The sequence below is a fragment of the Globicephala melas genome, chromosome 8 (genome assembly GCF_963455315.2).
Source record: "Globicephala melas chromosome 8, mGloMel1.2, whole genome shotgun sequence".
Taxonomy (NCBI): Eukaryota; Metazoa; Chordata; class Mammalia; order Artiodactyla; family Delphinidae; genus Globicephala; species Globicephala melas.
In genome coordinates, this window is record NC_083321.1 from 49,859,504 (window position 1) to 49,885,611 (window position 26,108).

At 45.3% G+C, this 26,108-nt stretch overlaps 1 protein-coding gene across 2 annotated transcripts in view; it reads right to left on the minus strand.

Moving 5' to 3' along the window:
- Positions 1–26,108, minus strand: part of CLPB (ClpB family mitochondrial disaggregase) — a 163,197-nt gene that overhangs the window by 114,298 nt on the left and 22,791 nt on the right. For both annotated transcript variants that reach the window (XM_060303638.1, XM_030831115.2), the window contains exon 3: positions 13,197–13,283. In XM_060303638.1, coding sequence (XP_060159621.1) covers positions 13,197–13,283 — 87 coding nt within the window. The remainder of the gene's footprint in view (positions 1–13,196; positions 13,284–26,108) is intronic.

The window sequence follows — 26,108 nt, forward strand, 5'->3', positions numbered from 1 at the left end:
CACTATTTTAAATACTTTATATATACTAACATCTAATCTTCACAACAACCCTATGAAGGAGGTTAAACAGAAACTGAGGGATAAGTAACTTGTCCAAGGTCACTCAGCTGTAAGGAGCAGACGTGGGATTCAAACCAGGGCAGTCTGGCTACCAAGCCCATGTCCTTATCACTCTGCTACATTGCCTCTCACTTCCCTGTGTTGACTCCCAGGTAGCTAACAGTCTGTAGAAGCACTTTGCCTCAACTCAAGTTTTTAGCAACAAGGCTAGGATCAGGAAGCCCAACAGAAAAATGAGGCAAGGATATGAACAGTCAATGCCCAGAGGAGGAAACAAACAAACAAACAAGATGATTAAGTATATGAAGAGATCCTCAAGCTTGTGTGTGATTAGAGAAAGGAAAATTTTTAAAAATGAGATAGCATTTTATTGGGAATTTGGGACTGACATGTACACACTGCTATATTTAAAAGAGATAACCAACAAGGACTTACTGTAAATTAATTAATTAATTTAAAAAAATGAGATAGAACTTCAAGTTAACACACTGGCAAAAAGTGAGAACGCTGAAAAATGCCCAGTGTTGGTGAAGACATGCGGATCTCAGATTCTTCATGCACTGCCAGGGGACAGACTGGAGCAGCCATTCTGGAAGCCAATCTTGTAATATTTGTCATGTTAAAGTACCTTACCCTATGACCCAGCACTTTGCTCGTGAGGATATGTATCTCAGAGAGATTCTTACACAGGTCTATAGAGGGCAACATGGGAGATGTTCACCACGTATTTTGTGGCAGTGGGGAGTTGAGGCAATCAAGTGTCCATCACTGGGGGAACAGGTAAGTTAAATGTAGTAGACACATGCTATGAAACATGATGCAGCAGTCAGAAGCAACAGGCTGGATACACGTGCAGCAACATGAATAGATGATTTTTAAAAAGGGGTTGATTCCCTGCCACCTACTATTATTCATTAATTGAACTTGACCATCTGTTCTAAAAATTTATTCCTTCAGGGAGTCTCTCAATTGCAGAACTCTAATTCCCATGCTGATCTAGTGATTTTGGGGGCTGAAGAATTAAGGACCCAGTGAAAACAATTAACTCCCCGAAGTACACCAAAGGCCATCACGCAGGCCCCTCCTACTGGTTCAACTGGTTAGTGCTCATTCACCTTTAGGGCTCCTCAGTGACATAGTCACCAACTCAACTGAGGCTTCTCCGACTCCCAGCCCGGGTCCACACCCTCCCTCTTTGCACAGAATCCAGTACTTACTCCTGTGGAAGGTGGCCCTCACCATGTTATGTCGTTATTGCCTGTCTACTTTTACTTGCCTTTCCCAGTAGATCACGGGGCAAGAGCCATGTCTCAACCTTCTTTCACAGCTCCTTGCCCAGTGCCTGGATCCCAATAAGTGGTCAACAGATGATTTCTGAATGACTGCACGAAAAAATGAAGAATGAATAAATGAAATAATTATTTTATTTGGTGAGAGATGGGGGAGAAAGGTGGAATGCAACTGTCTCAGCCCTGCCCAGCCTTCCCCCACCTGAGGGTCCGAACTGGGCTGCAGGCAGCTTAGCTGTGGAAAACTTCCATCTTCCTCTCCTGAGCACTAGGCCCTTCCTGCCCTCCACTAGGCAGTTCCCAAACAAAGCTGAGGAAAAGAACGGGAGGGTGGTCCCTAAGAAGCAGCTCCTGGGACTCACAGAACTCCCTTTGGAGCAACAGCCCCCACCAGGCGAGTTTTAACTTTCCGATCAGGTTTGTAATTAGATTAGATGTGGGAGCACACGTAGGAAGTTGGCTCACGTGGACCTTGATGAGCTCCTGCTTTCAGGACAGTGGGGCGTCACAATGCACAGGAGGACAGTTACATCAATTGGCTTTCTGCTCTCAGTGGCCGGAGGGGCTTTGGATCATCACATTGTTTAGGAAAGAGGGAGGAAACCTGTGGTGTGAGCTGAGGCCTAAGCTGGGCGAGGCGCGTGTCAAAGGCGGCTGGCGAGCAGCTGGAGTTGGTGAAGCAAGAAGGGCAGTGATCCCAGCTCCAGGTCGTCCCCACACAATGTGGAGCTTCAGAAGAAGCTCCTCCGACTCCTCCTCCCCTCTACCCCCCACATGCAAGCATAGGGTCACTGTGTCCCAAGGAAAAGACAAAGAGTTGACCTATTCTCAACCCAGAGCACACCTCGATGAGGGGAGAAAGCAAAGAGGTCACAGGTCAGGAGGTTTGCTGGAAAGTCAAATGAGCTATGGATCATTCAGTCTACTGGTTGGTCTACAGGCGGTCGGGAAAGCGGGGAGGCCCTACCAAAGGAACTGGCCTGTGTTGAATCTAGAGGTCCTGTGGTGTAGAGGCATGAGCTTGGTGGGGGGCAGGATGGGAAGGCAGTTTTCTTTTCTTTTTTGGGGGGTGGGGTGCAGTTTTCTTTTTAAAGCCAGCTTCCTTGGGAAACAAACTAAAGATTAGGGAGGAAGCAAGGAAGGTACCTGTGTAGAAAATGTGCCCCCGTTTCCTCGAATGAGGATGTTATTTTGTTTACTTCCCTCAAAAGGTAAAGATCAATAATCATAATAAAGCAGCCACGGTGGGTTGAGCACTTTACATTTACTACTCCAGATCCTTATAACCACTTGCAATGAGGTACTAGTCAATTTTACAAATGAATAAACTGAGGCTCAACGAGATAACATGAGTTATCCAAGTATACACATTAAATAAGCACAGGAATCACGATTCAAATCCATGTGTCTGTCTGGGGCCAAACCCAGTGCACACTCCCCTAAACCACACTGGTTCTCACCCATCTGACCATCCATTAGTCTGTCATAATATCCCATAGTCGCTGGGCCCTTACTATGTACCAGGGACAGTGATATTTTCAGATGGTCATAACAGCTAGCTGGGATAAGAGGGAGTCTGATTCAGAGGGACAAGGGTCAAAATCAGTAGAGGGCTCAGACCAGGTGAGATAATTTGGGCAAGGCTTAAGGAAGACATGGCACGTTAAGCAGAGGGCCAAGGAATCGAGATTACCCATCACAGGATTTCCAGGACAATCCCAATTTCATATACTTAGCCTAGTTCTAAATACACTTCCATATCTTTCAATCTGTGGTTCATAACACACAGTCGCCAAACCGATGGGGCAGTGTGGTCAAGCCCTGGTTATTAGGGATTCTTTCCACAGTATAGGCTAGACTAGGCTCTCTCCAGGCAAATGATCCATAAGAGCATGTTGAGGCTGGTACATCTCCTAGACGTACTATGCACTAGGCATTGCAGTAAGCAGTCTTACATGCATGTTAATCTTCGCAACCACCCTATGCTGAGGCAGATGCTAACGTTGTTCCTACTTTGCAGATGAGGAAACAGCTGTTCAGAGGTAGAGCTAGGTTTTAAACTCAGGCCCTCTTTCCAGAGCTCTTGTTCCTCACCACTCTGCCACACACAACTAGACTGTGCTCCCCAAAGTAAGGACTGTGCCTGGCCATCTGTTCCCTTGCACATAGGCCGCAGTACGGGCCAGTAAATATTCGTTGAATCGATTCACTTCTAAGGCCTTAACACTGCACTGTTGATGCACACATTGAGTTTTCAGTCAGCTCCTGGGCTTTACTTGATAGTATTGCTAAAGTGGGTCTCCTAGGATTTTACAGTTGGTTTTTGGTTTTAACTGTAGACTGAAACACTTGTCCCTATTAATTTTTATCACCACAGATTTAACCATTGCTCTAGCCACGGAGTTCTTTTTTCACATCCCTGACTCTTTCACCTAACATATCAACTACCTCTAAGCTTCATTTAATCTGCCCATTTGGTTGGCATTTATCAATGGTCTCACTAGAATCAGTGATATGACTGGTGAATAGGACAGACCCCTGTGGCTCACCAGTACAGTCTGCTTTCCAGTCTGATATCCATTCACATATAAACAATGAACCAGATCATTCACCATTCATTAGTTTGACCAAACTATTTGCCACATCATATTTTATTAATGTGGATATTATAAGAGACAGCCAAATACCTTGCTGCAACCCAGACACACCTACCATATTTACTGTATATTCCTGACCCACCAAGCTGGCACCCCTATTTATTTATTTATTTTAAACATCTTTATTGGGGTATAATTGCTTTACAATGGTGTGTTAGTTTCTGCTTTATAACAAAGTGAATCAGTTATACATATACATATGTTCCCATATCTCTTCCCTCTTGCGTCTCCCTCCCTCCCACCCTCCCTATCCCACCCCTCCAGGCGGTCACAAAGCACCGAGCCGATATCCCTGTGGCACCCCTATTTAAATAAGCACAGAGTGGGTCTGATGTCCTTAAAGAGGAGGTGCAGGAGTGGACCATACCACAGTCCCTAGAAATGGAACACCCTTCCCCAGGCTGCTGAACTGGATGAGTACTGGATGCTCTTTTCATCCGAACTGATCTTCTCCATGAAGACAGCACTGAACACAGAACCCCAGGATGGGATATAGCGCTGGAGAAGGGGGTGGGTACCCTGAGACTGTCAGTTTAGGCAAATGAGCTGACATCACTTTCCAGGGAGCAGTGTCTGGGTGGCCTGAGGTCAAGGCATGTGTCTGCCAAACTAGAAACGGGTGCATGCTGGGCTTGGAATATCATTACTACGAAACAGGATTATCTTGAGCAATGATTCTAAATGGGATTAGAAATGACTCTCTGTTACTCAGAGATAATCAACCACAGCAGCGGTGGGAGAGACATCAAGCTCGGCACACTTTTCTGGGGGCATGGTGCTGGCATTCCGGGCACCTGGCCAGCACGCTCACCCGCCCTTTCTTGCTGGGAAATACTGGGAACTGCTCTTCACTAGGCAGCTGCGGCCACCTGGGATGAGAGCAAGCTCCACATCAAAGTGCCCTGCTTTGGGGTCCCATGTTCTAGGCCCAGCTTCTTAGATGAAAAGGAGTGGAAAAAGAATCTCCAAAGCCCTACTGCTTCTGCATCACCCATCAGATACTGGTGAGAGGCAAGTAATACCCCCACCTCCATCAAAGATAGGCTTACCTGCAGGAAATTCACTAACTTCCTGAGGTTACCAATCAGCAGCAGCAGTGTTAGTCATAATAATAATTAAGACACTACCACTACTACTATACTACTATTAACTAAAGTAGCAAACTCTTATCAAGTGCTTACTATGTGGCAGGCATTATTCTAAACACTATACATATATTTACACATTTAAAGTAGCTCAGCTTATTATCTCCATTTTATGGCTGAGGAAACAGTCACAGATAAGTGAAAGAACTTGCCAAGGTAGATGACTAGTAAGAGGAAGAGACAGCTTGGATGTGAATCCAGGTCGTCCAGCTCTAGAGCTCACAGCTCTACCACATGCTAGACAGTTACAGCCTGAGAGGACCATGGTCCATGCTGGATAAGGCTTTCCTTTACCCTCACTGGTCTCCAGACCCTGCCAGTGCCCCCTACTAACTCTGGTACATCCCTACTTTCTTACTTTTATGAGCCTATGCTCACAATGGTGCTTATTCCAGAAATGCTGTCTTTCTGCTCTCCACCTCTACCAACCAAAATCCTGTCCGTCTTTCAAGGCCCACCTCATGTGAAAGGGCCTCCTTTCATGATTAACCCCTACCCCAGCACTCTAGGCTGGTCTTCTCTGGGTACTGACCACATTCTGCCTCAATCTGCCGTTAAAAGGAGGCTTGTTTTATCCCTTTTCTGAAAGCTTTTTTGAAGACAAGGAGAGTAGTTTGTCAGTTTTTAGATTTCTCAAAAAATCATCCAGCACATAGTGGGTCATCAAGAAACCCTGCCTGAATTGACTTGACTCCTGGTCTTGGCACCCCTTGATTCACTGCATGGCTTTGCTCCCTGCATCTTCCCTACCCAGGTAGTATAATCCAGTGGAGAGAATAAGGCTTTGGGGTTCAGAGGGACCTGACTTCAAATCCTGGCTCCCCCTTTCACTTACTGGACAACCTTAGGCAACTCTGAGCTTCATTTTCCCTATCTGTAAAATAGGGATAATAATCCCCCCATTTTAGGATTGCAGTGAGGATTAGAGCCAACATGGGAAGTATTCGACATGGGCCTGGCACACAGAAGACACTCAGTCAACCACAGCCATCATCACCACTATAGTCAGGAGATCAGATAGCACAAAGCCAGCCTCCTCCGGCCAAAGGAAGCACCACTCTGCAGCAAGCAGCCAGGCTGAGAACAGGCTGGGGACCTTGGGAAGAGACTGTAGGCCTCCAAAGCAGGATAGACCTCCATGTTGTCAGGTCCCCTGGTACCTACATTAAAGCACAGGTACTGGGGTTCTCTACCTGCTCTGCCTCTGGCCAGCCAGCAAGGAAGAAGAGCCTCCCATGGAGGCTGCCCCAGTCCAGCTGCAAGAGAAGCATCAGCTCTTTGCTCTAAGAACACTTGTGGAGCTGTCGGCCACACAGAGAGACCTGTAAAACCTCTCCTGCAGGTCAGCGATCTGGCTTGGGCTGCTGGGTTCTTAAAGATAGGATTTAATGCCCCCCCTCCCCTTAGTAAGGTGGAGGGAAAATAAGCAAATGCTAAAAATAAATGACTGCTATGAGAGGGAATTAAATGGTCTTCAGCCAAGGATGGCGGCATTTTAAAATTAACAAAGCCCAGGTACCACATCCAGGAAGGCCTTGGCAAATGCGTGTTATCCACTCATTAGCTCAGCTCCTCAGGGACTCCAGCCAAGCAGGGAAGGCAGTGCCGGGAAGCAGTCCTTCCGATGCTGATGAAATGCACCCCGCACCCCAGGAGAAAAAGCAGAAGGAGGGAGGGAGACTCTTGTGGGGAATTTCAAACAGTTCTGCTGGAGCTTCCTTCTCTGCCTGGCAGTCTCACTTCTCTGAGGCAGGGGCTTTCAAGGCAACCAGCAAGCCCAAGTGGACTCAAATCTGAACCTCCCCCCACGACCCCACTGTTTCAGGATCTTTGGTTCCTGAAGCTCCACAATGGCCATGCTATTTAGGTGGTCCTCCCTGCGTGGCAGTCCAGGGACAAGGAAACCAAGAATGATGTGGGATGAGAGGCAAGCTCCCAGTCCTGAACCCTGCACTTTCTCCTCGCCATAAAGAACCATATGACACTTTGTGAGCCCACTGTATACCATTCATAAGGTGAATTTATCACTATTCATTAGTAACTGTACTTCATGACATCACGAACCGTGTGAATCCACAAATCTTTATTCTCTACTAACAATCAGAATATATAGTACTCCAATGTAAGATACCATCAACTATAAGAATGCAAAACATTCCAGGTGACTATAAACAGTATGAATTCATTTTAACTCTACTAACAGGAATTCTCAGTACACCAAAGGTCACAATTAACAGTGAAAATGTAGAGAGATATGATGGTTTTTTGAAAACTTTTTAAAAGTCTGTTTATTGAAGTATCATTTATGCATAGTAAAATTCATCCTTTTAAATTGTACAGTTTGATGAGTTCTATGACCACCACTATAATCAACACTTAGAGTATTTCCATCACCCCAAAAGTTCCATTGGGCCCTTCCTCCCACTCCTAAACCCTAGCAGCCACTAACCTGATTTCCGTCCCTATAGTACTGCCTTTTCCAGACTGTCATATAAATGGAATTATACAGCAGGTAGCTTTTCATGTCTGGCTTTAACTTAGCATAAGACTTTAAAGATTTGACCATGTTGTTACCTGTACAAGAAGTTTGTTCTTTTTTTACTGCTGAGTAGTCCACTGTATGGATGTACCATAATTTGTCCATTCACCAGATGATGGACATTTGGGTGATTTCAAGTTTTTGGTGATTATGAATAAAGCTACTATAAATATTTGCATACAGGTCTTGTTGTAGATGTATGTTTTTATTTCTCATGGACAAATATCTAGGAGTTGGTATTGCTGGGCTGTAGCAGCAATGATAAATGTATGTTTTACCTTTATAAGAAACTGCTGAAGTATATTCCAAAGTGGCTATACCATTATGAATTCCTATCAGCAGGGATGACAACTGTTCTGCATCCTTATCAGCACTTGGTATTGTCAGTTTTAAAAATGTTGGCCATTGGTATAGGTGTGTAGTGGTATCTCATTGTGATTTTAACTTGCATTCCCCTAAATGCTGAGTATCTTTCATGTGCTTATTTGCCATCAATCTCTTCTTTGGTGAAGTGTCTGCTCAAATCTTTTGCCTATTTTTTAAAAATTGGGCTATTGGGACTTCCCTGGTGGCGCAGTGGTTAAGAATCCACCTGCCAATGTAAGGGACATGGATTCGATCCCTGGTCTGGGAATATCCCACGTGCCGTGGAGCAACTAAGCCCGTGCACCACAACTACTGAGCCTGCGCTCTAGAGCCTGTGAGCCACAACTACTGAGCCCGCATGCCACAACTACTGAAGCCTACACACCTAGAGCCCATGCTCCACAACAAGAGAAGCCACCACAATGAGAAGCCCGCGCACCACAACAAAGAGTAGCCCCCACTCGCCGCAACTAGAGAAACCTGCGCGCAGCAACGAAGACCCAGTGCAGCCAAAAATAAATAAATAAATTTATTTAAAAAAAAATTGGGCTACCTTTTAATTACTGATTTGTAAGAGTTCTTTATATCTTCTGGATACTATTCTTTTATCAGACGTGTTTTGACAGCTTCTTTTTTGAGGAATTAGAATACCATTTTTCTTCCAAACCACTATCCCCTGCATATACATGCTGATGAAGAAAACAGGACAGACTTAAATTTTCAATTTACAAATACCTTAGTGTCATTGGACAAAAGGTCAAGCAGTACTCAGTACCTGTTAAAACTCATGAGACTATTTTTACCTCTATGATGAGCGCCCAACCACCATTAGGCTTTAAAGAAAGCTACATCTGGAGAAATGGCTGTCCTATAAATAGCTTTTGCCCCCCAGGCTCTGCACCTCCCAAAGCCCTGTTCTGGTCCGCCAGGCTCTTGGAATGGTCAACAGTCGTCACACTCCATTGCTGGCCATTGTCCACTGGGAAAGGTAGGAGGCTCCCAATCCACCCCTCAGTGAAAGAGCAAACAGTGCGGCCTGTGGCTGCCTGGACATCAAAGTAGAGCAAACAGGCCCGGCAGGCCCTGCCTCTCCGCCTACACATCCTGCAAATGCCATCTGAAGGAGCATCCCTGAGGGGGTCATGACTTTCAGCTTGTCACAGCACACATCAAAGTTTGCACCACACACGAACTGGGTGCATGGGTTCGAATCAAGTTGCCCAAGAGCGGATACTCAGCCATTGTGTCCAGTTTTAATCCCGTGTTTTCCCAAGTAATTAAGCCTTCTTGCTTATGAACTTGTGACTAAGTAAAGCATCACTGAGAGGTTGTAACATCAAAGTGCCTTCCACCGTCTGTCCATGTTTAGTAAAATTGGATTTCTTTCCCTTCTTAAAGAAAAACTAATTGAATTTAGCTGAAGGCTGGGTATATTTGCACAAGCCAGTAGAGGCTGTGCTAAGTCACCGTGGTCATCCTGGGACCCTGTGGCTTAGCGTTTAGCTGGGCTGGGTCAGAGTGCAACACGGAATGAGGCACCCAGACTCAGGCTAAACAAGTGCCTGTGGCATGAGGCTTATGGAGGGCTCACTGTGGAGAAGGGGCCAGCCCCCGCCAACTACTCCTCAAGTCAACACTACACCCAAGCTGTTACTAGGCTGGCAAAAGGATTGTCCTAGCAGAATGTTGGTAAATCTTTGGCAGGAGGGCTACTGAAGACAATGGCCATCACAATGCTCAAGTCCTTGATGTCAGCAGTCCAAGTAAGCTTCTTAAGGCAAAGGCTGTGATGCTTACTTAGTATCTGAATCCCCTTTAGCCTAGCATATCAGCACCTGACACAGTCTAGTTTTTAAAAAAGTCTGCTGGATGCATAACATGATAACATAAAGGTATGTCAGCACAAAGTTCCTCTCTCCTGAAGAACCAAAACTCTCTGTATCCCTTTTTTGCCCTGCTTGTCAGGAAACTTCAAATTAAATTCATACTCCATTCCACTAATTACCTGATTTACAGTGAGTACAGCCTGGTCCCATTTATGTAAAATTAGACACATAGATATAGATATAGATATAGTGATCAGTCTCTAGGTAGAGGGGATTCAGTTGACGGCTACTTTCTTCTCTATATTTTCTTTACAAAAACAATAAACCTATTTTTGGAAAAGAAAATCTCTAGTTCAATCCTGATAGAATTATCTTTCCTTTTACCAATATGATTTCTGATCTTGATCCAGTTTTAACTCTCCTGTGTACATTTATATTTGTATTTTGATTTAAGTCACCTTAAACCCTTTTTGTAAATAAAAGGAGGGAATAAATTATAAATAAGTTCCCATGCATATTTTTAACATTTTGTTCTATAACACTGTATTTTCTGTTCAAAATTAAACAAAATAGCACTCTCTTTACTATTCAAAATTAAATAAAATAATAAATACATATATAAATAAAGGTTCACAAGAAGATAATCTCCTTAAGTATAGAGACTACTGTGTTTATACCCCCAAGGACTTAACACATTAAGCAGCCAGGCACTAAAGGCAGTTGAGGGTGAAATGACTGGGCTTCTCTCAGGATATCTCCTTTGAGCTTGTGGGCTGCCAACATTCTAAAGGAGGTGAAGGTTCTCTACTTTCAGCCTTGAATCACGGGGTGCTGTCCCTCTACTCGCCCTTGACCCAACCCATTTCAAAGGTGGTGGCATTTCAGGCTTGGCCAGTATGATTCCAGAAGCGTTTGGTGACTGATGAGATGAGAATCAGCACACTTCTAATACAGAAAAACTTACTGGCAGATTGTGCTGGGATGGACACGATAATCCTTCAAGACCACTCCCATAGCACCTTACCAATGAGGCCTACCCACCCTGGCTTTCCCTTTTACCAGATTCTACTTTTCCTTTTTTTCCATTAGCACTTCTTATCTTCTAATATATAGTTTACTTATGCATTGTATTTATTGTTTATTGTCTGTCCCTGCCTCTCTCTACCCAGGGACCACCACTTGTACAGAAATAAGCTCTTTGAGGATAGGGATATTTGTCTGTCAAGAACAGTGCCTGGCAAACAGTAGGTGCCAAACAATTTTTGTGATATGAATAAATAAAGCCAACCTGAGAGTATGCTATTTTCTATAAAAATCTGTCCTCACTGGGTACCGGAAGGAAGAGGAGGGCACAAAATAGAAGCTTAAAACACCAATAATTAGTTCTAGGAACCAAGTACATACAAGCCAACACTCTCACTTTGCTCAATGAGCATCACTGATTTGCTAATGGCCCTGGATAAAGACAGAGCAATCAGTTAAACCAACAACTCATTAGATTCAGAGAGAAGTGTCCTCAAAGCACATCTACTAGCTATGTGCTCACTGATTGGCAGTACTCTTAAGTATAGTGTTAATTCCTATTCTGTCTCAATGCTGATAAAATCAAACATAGAAGGGCACATACCCCCTCCCTTTTCTCCACCACGGGTTACCTCTTGCAGATGGAGATACCTGCAAGCTGGGAAAGACTGGTGGGTGGGGGTGGAGGCAGGGGAGGGGGGTTATAAGTGGTAGAATAAGCACATGTGTGTTTGTGTGTAGAGGTCTAATGTGAGCAGCAGAGAATAACATCTCACCATTTGTAACCTGTAGCATATACATTATCTCATTTGATTCTCACAAGAATATAGTAAGAATCTATCTGCTCTGTGGTGAGATTCAGTCCCCTCACCCCCTCTGCTTTGATACTATCCTATCCACACTGCTCTGATACCACTGATTACACTATACTCTGTTTCTCTACCTGCCTGTCTTTTCCACATTAGACCACGAGCTCCCAAGGCCTCTGATTCCCCAGTGATTAACATAAAGCCTGGTTCAGAGTAGATATCTACCAAATGTTTGTAGAAATAGTTGATGTCAGGTGAAGAAACAAGGTGTTCATACAATTTTGAAATTCAGCTAAGGGTCAGAGCCAGGACTGGATTCCAGGCTCTCAACTGTGGAACCTATTTACATTAATTTTTCTTTTAAAGACTATGTGCTTAAAGCTAAAGGGGCAAATAAGGAGAAAGAGTGCTGAGATCAAGTTCACAACAGAGCAGCAGAGAAGAGAGAACTCTCAGTACAGCTAAGTCTCTCAGCCAGTCTGAGGCAGTGCCTCCCCGACATTATAAAATATCTGTTTGGTTGATTACCACCACATTTATGACCCTTCCAAAGGTGGCCAGTACTGGCAGATAAAATCCTTAAAGATCTGCTTGAAGGGAAAATGAAAACTTCTACCTCCCACCATCAATGTCAGTGGCTGTTACTAAAGCACCCAGTCTGCCTTCTTTGAAAGCATCTCTTTTTGCTCTTTTTCAATCAATTCTTTTGCATAATCACAGCTAGAGACTGCGACGTAATGGCAGCATCCAGCCCAAGCCCTGGATCTGGCAGTGGGAGGCAGCAGTGAGGTACAGTAAAACACACAAACTCTGCAGGCAGTCAGACCAGGTTCTAAATTCTATCTGTGTGACCTTAGACAAATCACTTTACCTCTTTGGGCTTCAGTTTTCTCAGCTGCAAAATGAAAAATAATAATATATATCTTGTGGGTGGTTGTAAGAAGTAGAGATAACTATATACAAAGTAGACTGTTTCAATCTTTACACAACAGCTGCATGCTGGGGGAATGGGGAAGATATAGGAAAACAGCAGGGCCTCCAATGAGAGGGAAGGAACACCCCCACCTGCCCTAGTTTATACAAGAACTTCCAAAGGAACAGCCCAATGGAGCCCTTGCTGGGGACAGTGACTGCAGACTGTTCAACATGGATAATGATAACGTAATCATAATGATAACTTACACAGGTACACTTAACCACTTACAACAGGCTTTCAAACATTTTGTTGCTTCAATAAAGCAAATGACTCGCCTAAGGTCACAAAGTCAATGAAGGATGGAGCTGCGATCCAGAGCTACATCTTCCCTCTCCACATCTCCTATACTTTCCATTGCACCAGGTGTAGACCAGTTCCTTAGGCTGAGTCCATTTCCCTGCCTTTCAAGAAGACAGCAGGGGGACAGGCAAGGGTGGGAGAGGGTTCAGGATCGTGGTCTGCAGAGCTCTGGCAAAGGGAGCCCCATGTGGAAGGAGATCTCTCACCTGTCGTTTCGGTTGATGGCTGCCACCATGAGTGCTGTCCAGCCAAGTTTGTGCCTTGCATTGACATCAGCACCTTCCGACAACAGCCTAGAAAGAGACAGAAATATTTTCAGTATATGGCTTATCATGGACATAAGAGTGGAAGAAATGAAAAATCAATAAACAGGGAGGCTAGATGAATTTGGAAATAGTTATAGGGCTTTGAGAACTAAATACCCATCCCAGCTCCTCTGGTCACTCTCCCTTGACCCCAGCCTTCTCCTACCTCTCTCCCTCTTCCCTTAAATGAGTTTGCCTCTGCTGTCATCCTCCCAGCCTACTGAGGAAAGAATGTGCCTTCCCCCCTGTCCAGAATGCTCTCTCCCTGCCTCTCTGCCTATTCTAAACCTACTTTCATATAATGGGATACAACCCTGGCTTGAGGACTCTCTCCCAAGTAGGCTTTCCTGACTCATCCAGTCCACAGATCTCTCCTCCTTCCTTAGAATTCCCCCATGCTTAGCACCAAATGCCCAATGACACTTCTCATCTATGTAGCTCCCGGTTTACGGAAGAATCCCACTTCTCAAGTTTATTTGTATGGTCGCTGTCTGGAAATTGGAACTCTGAATGCAAGGGAAGATGGAAAGAATGTTAGAAATGCTAGATTAGGTTTCTAGAAAAGTCCATATGAGCCTATTTGACTCTATATGCCAGTGCCTAGTACACAGTAGGAGCTCAGTAGCTGTTAACAAAAGTTTTTAAGTATACCACTAAAAGCCTGAATTCTGGGTCCCAGTAGCAGGGGGCCCTATAATGTGGGGGTGGATAGAGAGGAGAACGAAGAGAACCAACTCTTACTGAGCACCTCCTACAAGCAGGAACTGCCCCAGAACTTTACATACATGCTCTCATTCACTCTTCACACAAGCTTAAGGAGCTGGTATTAATCTCCTCTTTTCATGGATGAGGTAATAAGTTCAGCGAGGGGAAATGACTCGCTGAAGGTCACAAAGCTAGTTAAGGGGCAGTACAGTGACTGGAACCCAAGTCAATAATGGCTCTGCAGCCTGAATCCTTCTCACCTCACCAACCTTCCTCTACACTGAACCTGACTCCATGTAACATGGAAGAGAAAAGACTAAATGGACTCCAGCAAATCAGCATGACATATGCTTGGCCCTGTGCTGAATTCTGGGATGGGAGTGTGGAGAAGACATGGGGTTTGCCCTAAGGAATTTAGTTGTGGAGGGAGGACTCAGGATAGCAGGAAAACAAAGGCTGTCGTGTGTGGTTTCCCACCATAAGTGCTGTAGGAGGCCAGGAAACAGGGAGACCAAAAGTCAAGTGTTTCACCAACAAGGCAGGAGCTGCTTATGAGGAATGGGCATTAGGGGGAACTGGGAAGCTGTCTACTCTTCAGTGCGTTCTAGACGAAAGGGCACTGGCAGAGAGTCAAGAGGCTTGGGGTTGAGTCCTAGCACCATTCTTATGCCATAATCTGTAGTAAATGCCCCTCTGGACCAAGCCAAGTCTAACCTCTGTGCTGCTGAGGTAAGCAGGTGATAAAGGCTTGGGAGGATGAAGAGACACATCATGTACTCATTCGTTCACTCAGCCTGTGCTGATGCAGGGAATGAGACAGGCACTGTCAAAGCCTGAGGGGAAGACAGACCAGCAAGCACATCGCTACACATCAGACGAGTGCTAGGAAGGGGGCCTCAAGTTGCAAATGTACAACCAGGGAACCTAACCTAGCCTTAATGACCCAGAAGGCCTCTCAGAGGAAGTGATGATAGAGAGTTAGCAAGACAAAAGGGGGCAAGGGAGGGAAGGAGTGTTCCAGGCAGAGGTAAAGCCTCTCATCAGAGTAGAAGGCAGCACGGGGTATATGAGGCCCTGAAAGAGGTCTGGCACGACTCAGGCACGAAGTGCGAGGGGAGTGTTGAGAGAGGAGGTTGGGAAACCCTCTTCTCTCACCTCTAGTTTGAAAGGTTTCTTCTGGTCAAAGTCCCGGGCCTCTTCCTCTTACCACATACACTGTTAAGCATCCTTTATGCAGAAACAACTGTCCATAGCCAAAGGTGTTAAAGAGGCTAAGAACCCTGGGGATAATTTTCTGAGACAGAAATCTCTCTTTGCACAAAACCTTCCCTTGTTTAGCAGGCCAAGTGGTGCTGTGGAGAGCGCAAGTTTCTGAGAACTGAGAGACTGGAGTCTGATTTTAACTGTGATTCTGGTTGGATGGCTTCACTTCTCTGGCCCTCAGTCTGTAAGACCAGAAAATCAGGAAGGGCTGATGAGAGGTGTCTGCGGGAAAAGACTTGCACTATGCCTTGAAGAATAGGAACAATTTACAGAAGAGGGAGGAAGTGCATGCCAGTCAAGACAAAAGACACAAGATACTATTCAGAAGCAGGGAAGGGATGAGAAAGTATACTCAGAGACCATCAGGTAGATCCATCTGTGTGACAGTTAGCAGCACAGAAACAGGCAGCTGCCAAGGTAGGCAGGGCCTACCACAGGGCCTCAAAAGCCAAGCTAGGAGGCCAAGGCAGTAGGTATAAACCTTTTTTAAGCCATGGACTCCTCTGAGGATAAATCATCAAAGCTGATGATTCTTTCCAGAAAAGTGCACAGGCACACACACACTCAAAAAAAAAAAAAAAAAAAAAATCTTTCTTTACATACAATGCCCAGGGGTTCGTAGGTCCCCATGAAATCAATAGTGGACCCTAGGTTAAAAACCCAATCTAAAGGGTTGACAAATGCCTGGCATGTGTGTGCTATGGTCCTGCCCTCCTGTATCTCAGTCAGAAATCATGACTCTCTCTCAGCAGTTCTTTCCTATGGAGCCTTTGAAAGAGCCTCAGAATCCTTCTCAACACTGGTTTCAATCAGCTACCATCAATAAGAAGAAACCTATTTGCCATTCCTTGGACTCTCACCATAGGCAAGTGGGGTTGTCACTGAAGGTTTGGGGCAAAAGAACTTATAGAATTAACCTAATAGCTTAAGCAGGCTGAATTTGAAAGGAGACAGAATAGAAAATGGGGACAAGGAGACCAATTTGGAGGTTGCTGTAACACAGACCAAGGGAGATGAGCTAGGGCAGGGAAATGAGAAAGTGCGCATGAACAGAAGAAACGCAGTGCAGCCAGAATCCTTTATGCCTTTAGTGGGTCAGTGACCTGTGTTCCCCTGCCTGGGCCCTGAGAATTCTAGAAGCAGCACTCCTCTGGAGGCAGTGCTGAAGAAAGAAGATTGAGATGCCTCCTCTTCCTGCCCCTTAAGGGCTGAGGGTAGTGTAATAAAAAGAAAAAGATGAATAAAAGCCTCTGGAGCAAGTCAGACGTGGATTCAAATTCTGGTTCAGCTAGATAATGCTGAGCAAATCAATTCTGAGTCTCAGTTTTCTCACCTATCAAATAGGGACAGTAATCTCTAATTTGCAGGGATCCCAGCCCAGTCCCTGGCACATAGCAAGTACTCAGTACAAAGTGGTTTTTGCCTGCCACGCTACCCTGTTTCTATCTCTTTGAAGGAACAAAGCGATCTGGCCTCAAGTTGGTAGTGGCAGGTTGGCAAGTACCCTGGGATTCTAACACAGGGTCACATGGGATGACCTGGGTAGTTCAGCCAGGCTGGCTTCACGCACTCCTTTGTTCATTTATTCAACAAACATGCAAACACTCACTCTGTGCCTGGCCGCATACTGGCTACTGAGGAGGAGACGACTGAAGTTCTTGCTTTCCAGAACCTAAGCCAAGCAGGGTTTTCTTTTATTTTTTCTTTATTTATATATATATATATGTATATATATATATATAAAATGTGCGTGTGTGTATTTATTACTTTTTTCCACAAATAATTGCATTTTAAAATTATTTATTTATTTATTTATTTATTTATGGCTGTGTTGGGTCTTCACTGCTGCGCGCAGGCTTTCTCTAGTTGTAGCGAGCAAGGGCTACTGTCGGTTGTGGTGCACGGGCTTCTCATTCAGTGGCTTCTCTTGTTTCAGAGCACGGGCTCTAGGTGTGTGGGCTCAGCAGTTGTGGCTCGTGGGCTCTAGAGCGCAGGCTCAGTAGTTGTGGCGCACAGGCTTAGTTACTCCGCGGCATGTGGGATCTTCCCGGACTAGGGATTGAACCCCTGTCCCCTGCATTGGCAGGTGGATTCTTAACCACTGTGCCACCAAGGAAGTCCATAATTGCATTTTAAGATATGTTCATACTGCTAATTCATACAATAATTCCACTTTTAAGTTGCTACTTAATGCTCTATGGCACATCCACCAGATTTTCCCTCTCTGCTCTCCCAGGGATACCCACCCAGCTAACCTCCATCTCTCAGCCACCAAAAGCAATGCTCAAAGAACATCCTCTTACATATACCCTTTTGGACCTGTGTGAGTATTTTCCCAGGGCATGTACTCAGAGTGCAATCCCTGGGTTACAGGGTTTATATCACTTGATTTAACTAAATAGTGCCAGGGTCCTACAGGACAACTGCTCCATCTACCCTCCCACCAGCAGGACAGGGGTGTTCCTGTGTACCACGGACACTTGGCAGTAGCCAACTTCCTAATCACTGCAAGTTCAATAGGTGTAAAGGGATCTCACATTGTTGTTTTAATTTGCATGTCTCTGATTACCAATAATTTTGAGCTACTTATTATATGCACATTAGCATGCTGAGGTTTCCTTTTCTGTACACTGCAGGGTTTTCTTTTAAGAGGAGGAACTGCTGGGAGAGAAGGCTTCTCCAAACTTGCTATCCCTTCAATGAACAGTGTAGAAGGAGCACAGGGCAGAAGCAAGAGACCTGCATTCTAGTTCCAGTTCTGCCACCTCCTACTCTGACACCCCACAGAAGGTATATTATCTCTCTGAGATTTAGTCTCTTTATAGGTCCACTAGGGTTTTAAGAGGTGACACTGAAATCTGAAGGAAAGGGCTCTGCAAACCTGAAGGGATCATTCCTAGGAGGCAAATCTTAGTGTTTAGTGAGACACCAGCTTTTAAGCCCTGCCCAGCATACTGGCTATCATCCTTTGCAGCCTCCTGGGGCTGAGGTGTAAAGGAGAAAGCAATGGCCCTGGAGTCCAAAGGCTGGAGTTCAAATTCTGGCTCTGTCACTTATTAGCTGTGACATGGGGGCTATTAATCCCTATTGTGCAAGGTAGTTGTAAGGATTAAAAGAGACACCACATGGCAGAATTCCATAAGGAGTGGTGGCACCTAGTAAATCAAGGAAGGACCAGAACAAACAAAAACATCAGTGACCCCAACTCCAAACAACTTCTCCTCTTTCAGAGCTGGGTGGGCCTCTCCCCCACTTCCCCTCTGTGTGCAGAGCAGTCCCAAAAGTTAGGATTTCACAAACCCAGGTCTCCTCCATTTCATTTTGTTGCTTTGCAAGTGAATGCCCAGCGGGCAGTCATTTCAAAGTCCTGGGCCAGCTGGGCGGGTGGATGCCTGCTGAGAGCAGCTGAAAGGGCCTCTGAGGCCTGAGAAAGCCACCCTTGCTCTCCCCTGTGATTTTCACCAATGGACAAAATGCGGCAAGTGAATTAATCTCTTTTAAAAAGAGCAATGCTTGTGACAGAGCATGGTGTCTCCGAAAAGGTTAGGATTCCATCATCCCTGAGATGATGAGTGAAAGGCTTAATGCAGGTTGCCACTCAGGGCGGAGCTGCCTGTGGCCAGGGGCTGAGAAGTGAGGGTGGGCACTGCAGGCCTTTCTGGGCTCACTCCAGACTTGTGGAAGCCCCTTCCCTAATGAACTAGGTCTCCTGCTTGGCAGGGCAGTGGTGGGTGACACTAAACCCAGGGTCGATGATGGAGAGGAGACCACACTAGCAGTCCAGAGTTGAATCCCAGCTCATGTACAACTCTCAGGCAGTAGAGAGGGGCAGGAAAATAAGCGAGAGAGACCTTGGTTCAAATGCAGGCTCTGGCACTTACTGGGTGGGTAGTCATGGACGAACCAGTGACTCAACCTCTCTCAATCTCGCTTGGTCTCCTCACCTGAATAACAGCTCCTGCTCTCAGAGCCTGTTCCAAAACTGTTAAAAAAAGGGAGAGGACTCCACCAGCCCTACTCCATATGTCATTCAGGGGCACCATGAAGAAACGAGACAAAATATATAAAAGCACTTGGTATGCGATAAAAGTGCTATACAAATGGAAGAGTGTATTTCATTACTATCATCATTTTCCAATGAGTGTCTACCTCATTTTAAGGAAGCAACAGAGCAAACTAGGATGATATATCCAAGGTGTACACAGAACTTGGAATATAAGTGCTCCAAATTTTCTGTGGATTGATAATGGATGGTCTCAAATCCCCAGGCAAGGGCAGTGGTAGAATAAGGGTTCTCCAGCCCAAGAGCTGAAGATTTCCACATAAGAGTAACTAATCAAGGGAAGAAAAGCTGCTCCCATCTATCAGGGACCCAGGAGAGTCCTGAAGGCTACGGACCAAACAGGCAGCAGTGGTTACCTCTTTTGGGGAAGTGGGGGTAAGGGATTCAAACTTTCACTTCCTGCTATGAACTCTTCTGTATTGTTTGAAGTTCTGTTGCTGTTTTTTTGTAACAATAAGCATACTATTACTCTTAAAAAAAAATTTCTTAGGAAAAGAAGAACTTTGGACCTAGAGCTTATACTGAGTGAAGTCAGTCAGACAGAGAAAGACAAATATCATATGATATCGCTTATATGTGGAATCTAAAAAAAAGGTACAAATGAACCAACTGACAAAACAGAAACTGAGTCACAGATGTATAAAACAACTTACGGTTACCAAGGGGGAAAGGCAGTGTGGGGAGGAGTGCGGGGGAGGGGTAAACTGGGACAGTGGGCTTGACAGAGACACACTACTACATATGAAAGAGACAACTAATAAGCACCTACTGGATAGCACAGGGAACTCTACTCAATACTCTGTAATGACCTATATGGGAATAGAATCTAAAAAAGAGTGAATATAGGTATACGTATAACTGATTCACTTTGCTGTACAGCAGAAACTAACACACTGTAAATCCACTACACTCCAATTAAAAAAAACAAAACAAAAAAAAACGAGAAAGAAAAACTTACCCTTTCTTCCTCCCAGAAGCCTTCCCTAAGACAGCCTTGGTGCAGCCATGGTGCCCTGTGCTAGCCTGTGTCAACAGCTGTCATACAGTTTCCTTGTCCTACTTTCCCAGTAGTCAGCATGGCCCCCTAGAAATGAGGACATGCCTTGTTTCTTGACTTCTGGTGCTGGCACAGCAGCCCACGCCAGAGGGCTCAGGGGTTGAACAAATGAATGCCTGTAGCACTTCCCTATACAAATCTCTCACCTATACTCATGTGCCTGTCTTCTTCCAAGAACTTAGGCTCCTGTGTATATGCGGAAGATGTGGGTGAGGAAAATGTCCTCATTCTCAGGGCTGAGGACGCTTAGACACAGGCCTGGGGCTGGAAGGCCATGGGTTCTAGTCATGGCTCGCTCAGTAACTAGCTGTGTGACCTGGATAAATCTGTCTCACTTTTCTCTGCAATAAAATAAGGGAACTGAATTAAATGATTTCTCAAGTCCCTGCCAGTTCTAAAATCTTAGGATTCTAAATATGTACAGCATCAAAACAGAAGTGAACTCCTGGCAGACACGGGCACCAGCATGACTTCCAAAGAAAAGTCAACTCCTCAGGCTTGCTGTTTATAGGAGGGAGGGAGTCCCAGACAGGGATACAGGACAGTTTTGAGTTATTATGGCTAACAGCTCTTCCACTCAGGGGAGGGAGGTAACACTTGGTTTTTCTTCCTTCTTCTTTATGACCAATCAATATAAAGCGGCCACTGAACTTCAATCGTGCATTGTTCCAACTGATTTCCGGACCCTTCACATGAACTGCCCTCAGCTGCAGCTGGGGAGGGGGCTGAAGGGTGGGAGCCCTGTCCCACCTGCATCAGAGGCCTGGAAGCAGTGAGCCATGCAGACTCAATCATAATTGCTATCTGGGCAACAGGGCCCTGGCTGGAGCCTCGCAGAAGGTCCTGTTTACAGTAATAACAGCACCAGGCCCTGCTGTCTGAGCAGAGGCAAGGCGCCTGGGGCTAGAATCCACACACTGCCTCCATCTGTGCCTTATCTACCCGGTGGGTCTGGGCTGGGAAGGGTGGGGCAAGGGAGGAAATGGGGCTCTCAGACCCCAGCCTCGGCCAGCTGACTTCAGGCAGGTCCAGGTGCTCCAACTCCACAGACATGAGGCCTCCCTGGCATCTTTTGCTTTCACTGCTTGGACTGAGCACTCTCATTCAAGGGCTGGCTCAGGGCCCTGCCCCTAGGAATCTCTCCAGATGCTCTCATTCCCAGTGAGGTAGCCCATCCCAGCGCGGCCATATCTGGACTACTCCAAGGGGCAGTGGGTGGGCAGTGAGGGAGGAGGACTGGCACTTAGGCAGCACCAACAACAAATGAGGTGTGCTGTGTAATGTGCCTGCATGCTTCATAACCAGTTACCTCCTATTGTATAAAGTTTTAAAATTTCCAGATGTAAAGAAGGATCCACTGAGATCAATCTGTCCAATCCTTCCTTTTATACATACAGATATGGAGGCTCAGAAAGCACCAGCCTTGGAACAGACTGATGCAGATATAAGCCTGCACCTGTCTCTTCCAGGCTGTGTGACTTTGGGCAGGTCATCTTTACCTCTCTGAACCTCAGCCATCCTACTTTATCAGTCTGCTAGACCTACCTAACAAGGGTGCTGAGATGACCAAAGGAAATAATGTATGCATAAGCACTTCCAAGTGTTAGCTATCATCATTACCATTGTTTTATGTGTTCAAAAGCATACAGCAGACGGGACTTCCCTAGTGGCACAGTGGTTAAGAATCTGCCTGTCAATGCTGGGGACTAAGGGTTCAAGCCCTGGTCTGGGAAGATCCCACATGCCGCGGAGCAACTAAGCCTGTGCGCCACAACTACTAAGCCTGCACTCTAGAGCCCGCGAGCCACAACTACTGAGCCTGAGTGCCACAACTACTGAAGCCTGCATGCCTAGAGCCCGTGCTCCACAACAAGAGAAGCCACCGCAATGAGAAGCCTGCGCACCACAACCAAGAGTAGCCCCCGCTCGCTGCAACTAGAGGAAGCCCGCACCGCAGCAACGAATACCCAACGCAGCAATAAATAAATAAATAAATTTATTATTTTAAAAAAAGGCATACAGTGGAGGAACTGTATCAGAACTTTACTGAATACTGCTGGATTAAACAGAATAAAAGCCAAAGGTGGGACCATTCTTTGTCCCACCTTTCTTACAGTTTCTAGGAGGAACTTGGCACACATTAAAGTGCATAGATTATTATTATTTTTAACTTTTTATTTTGAAATGATTTCAAATTTACCAAGCAGTTAAAAAATAGCACAAACGCACAAAACTCAGGTATATCCTTTACTTGGATTCTCATTACATTTTGCCTCATGTGCCTTACCACTCCACTCCTTTTCTTTCTTTTTTCCTAGACCATGTGAGAGTTAGTTTCAGACATTATACCCCTTTATTCCCAAATACTTCAGCACGTATTTCCTAGTATAAGGACACTCTCTTACATAACCACTAACCAATAATGATTGAATTCAGAACACTTAGCATTGATAAAATATTTTTATCTAATATATATCCCGTACTCAAATTTCTTCAATTATCCAAATAATTTTTTTAGCAATTTTTTTTAAATAGGGGATTTTATAGGGGATTGCTTTATAGCAATCCCCTCTCTGCCCCAGATCCAGCTATAATCCAGGATCAAAACTCGAATCAGGGACTTCCCTGGTGGCGCAGTGATTAAGAACCTGCCTGCCAATGCAGGGGACACAGGTTCGATCCCTGGTCTGGGAAGATCCCACATGCCGTGGAGCAACTAAGCCCGTGCGCCACAACTACTGAGCCTGTGCGCCACAACTACTGAGCCTGTGCTCTAGAGCCCACAAGCCACCACTACTGAAGCCCACGCTCCACAACTACTGAAGCCCACGTGTCTAAAGCCCGTGCTCCACAATGAGAAGCCACCGCAATGAGCAGCCTGCGCACCACAACGAAGAGTAGTCCCCACTCACCACAACTAGAGAAAGCCTGCGTGCAGCAATGAAGACCCAATGCGGCCATAAATAAATAAATAAATATATTTTAAAAAAAAACTAGAATCAAGCATTGCATGTGCCTTCAGTTTCCTTTCATCTAGAACAGTTCCTCAACTTTTCTTTGATATATATTCATGATATAGACATTTCTGCAGAGTCAGGCTAGTTTGTAGATTGTCCTTCAATTTGGATAACAATTTTTTTGAGGAACCACGGCCTATTATTCAACTATTCATTCCACAAACTTTTCATGAAACTGGTTACTATAGGACTCTGAGCAGGATACTGAGGGCAGTTTGATGAATTACGCAGTGTTCTTGTTTTCAAGGTGTTCACTGGATAGCTACACACCTGGCAAACAGCTAAAATACAAGCAAGGTACCATGTGAGTGTAGGGCAGAGCAAGAGCCACAGGGATGACTTCTTGGAGGCAGAGGCATGAGCTGTGCCACAAAGGATGGGCAGAAGCACAGATTCCCTTAATGAATTCCTGGGATCTTCTATGGGAAACATCTGTACTTCCTCGAGCAGTGTGTGCCATGGCTGGGACTCAATAAAACAGAAAAACCAACAAGGCCAGAAAGGGGAGGGGGCGGTCCAGGGCACTCTCATCTGGGTACCTCACTCTCATCTGGGTACCTCTGGGCTCTAAGCTATGTCCCAGTCAGCAGCTGCCTTGCTGACAAGAAGGCAAAGTCTGTCTAGGCAGTGAAGTGTGGGAAAGGGCCATGAGCGCCACCTACTGGCACCACGGTAGGCCTCTAGGCTGCCACAGAGGGCAGTAAGGCAGCTGGGCAGTTGGCTAGTTGATAGGAAGCTTGTCATACTATGGCAACGAGACACAGAAGTGGCTCAAATTTCTTAAATTGGGTTGGCACTTGGCCCACTACTGCTAAGCTCCAGAACCCTATGAGATTTTCAGTAAAGAATGGACTGTGCAAAGCCAACCACAGTACCTGGCCCTCTAGATGGGGAGGGACAAAATCTGGACTTCATTAATTCAGGTTTGTCCCAGTAACAAAACTTAAGTAGCCCCTTCTCCAACCAGGCTCTGTGCTGGGCACTGAGGGTACAGATGAATCAGACACGGATCCTGCCCACAAGGAGCTCGCAGTCTGAACTGGGGGTGGGGAAATGGAACAAGTAAGTACACAAATAAGTGCTTAAAGGATCACAGGTGTTCTGAGAGCTGTTTGTACAGGGTCAGTGAGCACACTGCATGCTTGGCTCTTCCGGTCTTGCAAAGCTCTTGAATGGTGGAGTTCAAAAGTGCTCACGTTTCTTGAGCAGCCTACTATGCATCAGGCACTTGACATTTATAATCTTAACTGGTCCTGTGATTAGAGGAAGAGCCTGAGTCATATAGAGAGAGGGTAACTGACTTGCTTAAGATCACATGGTCAGTTAAGTGGCAGCTTGGGACTGGACCCCATGCTCTCTCTACTGAACCACACTGCCTTCCAGGGCACATATTCCATCTTCTTCCCTTTTTTCCCACATTTAGCCTGGGGCCAGCACAAGTATCTGATGGGACTAACCAATTGACAGAAAATGATAAAGTAGGAAAAGCCTTAAGTGAAAAGGAGGTTATCTGAGGGATAGAGATACTCTGATTAGTTCTGCTGTCTAGAACCTTCTCCCCTGGAAGAGACCCCTTCTCTTAGACTGAAGATGAGAAAGGCCAGATCCATCCCTTCTTCTTCGTGGTAGTCTCCATACTACCACCACCACTTTCACAGCTGCATGGCAATACAATACTTTAAAGTCGTCTTGGTTAAAACAAGCTTGGCAAACAAATCTAATTGGTAGGTTATAGAAGTACAGGAAGCCCCAACATCACTAATCATTAGAGAAATGCAAATCAAAACTACAATGAGGTATCCCCTCACACTGGTCAGAATGCCCATCATCAAAAAATCTACAAACAATAAATGCTGGAGAGGGTGTGGAGAAGAGGGAACCCTCCTGCACTGTTGGTGGGAATGTAAATTGACACAGCCACTACAGAGAACAGTATGGAAGTTCCTTAAAAAACTAAAAACAGAACTACCATATGACCTAGCAATCCCACTACTGGGGATATACCCTGAGAAAACCATAATTCAAAAAGACACATGCACCCCAATGTTCATTGCTGCACTATTTACAATAGCCAGGACATGGAAGCAACCTAAGTTTCCATCTACAGATGAATGGATAAAGAGGATGTGGCACATATATACAATGGAATATTACTCAGCCACAAAAAGAAACGAAATTGAGTTATTTGCAGTGAGGTGGATGGACCTAGAGACTGTCATACAGAGTGAAGGCAGAAAGAGAAAAACAAATACCGTATGCTAACACATATATATGGAATCTATAAAAAAAACCTAGGGGAAGGACAGCGATAAAAATGCAGATGTAGAGAATGGACTTGAGGACACGGGGAAGGGGAAGGGTAAGCTGGGACGAAGTGAGAGTGGCATATATACACTACCAAATGTAAAATAGATAGCTAGTGGGAAGCAGCTGCATGGCACAGGAAGATCAGCTCAGTGCTTTGTGACCACCTAGAGGGGTGGGATAGGGAGGGTGGGAGGGAGACGCAAAAGGGAGGAGAAATGGGAATATATGTATATGTACAGCTGATTCACTTTGTTATACAGCAGAAACTAACACACCACTGTAAAGCAATTATACTCCAATAAAGATATTAAAACAAAAAAAAAAGAAGTACAGGAAGCCCTAGTTTTCTGTAGACTGGGCTGACTGCAAGCTTAACAGACTCTAGGAGTATAATGCAGCTG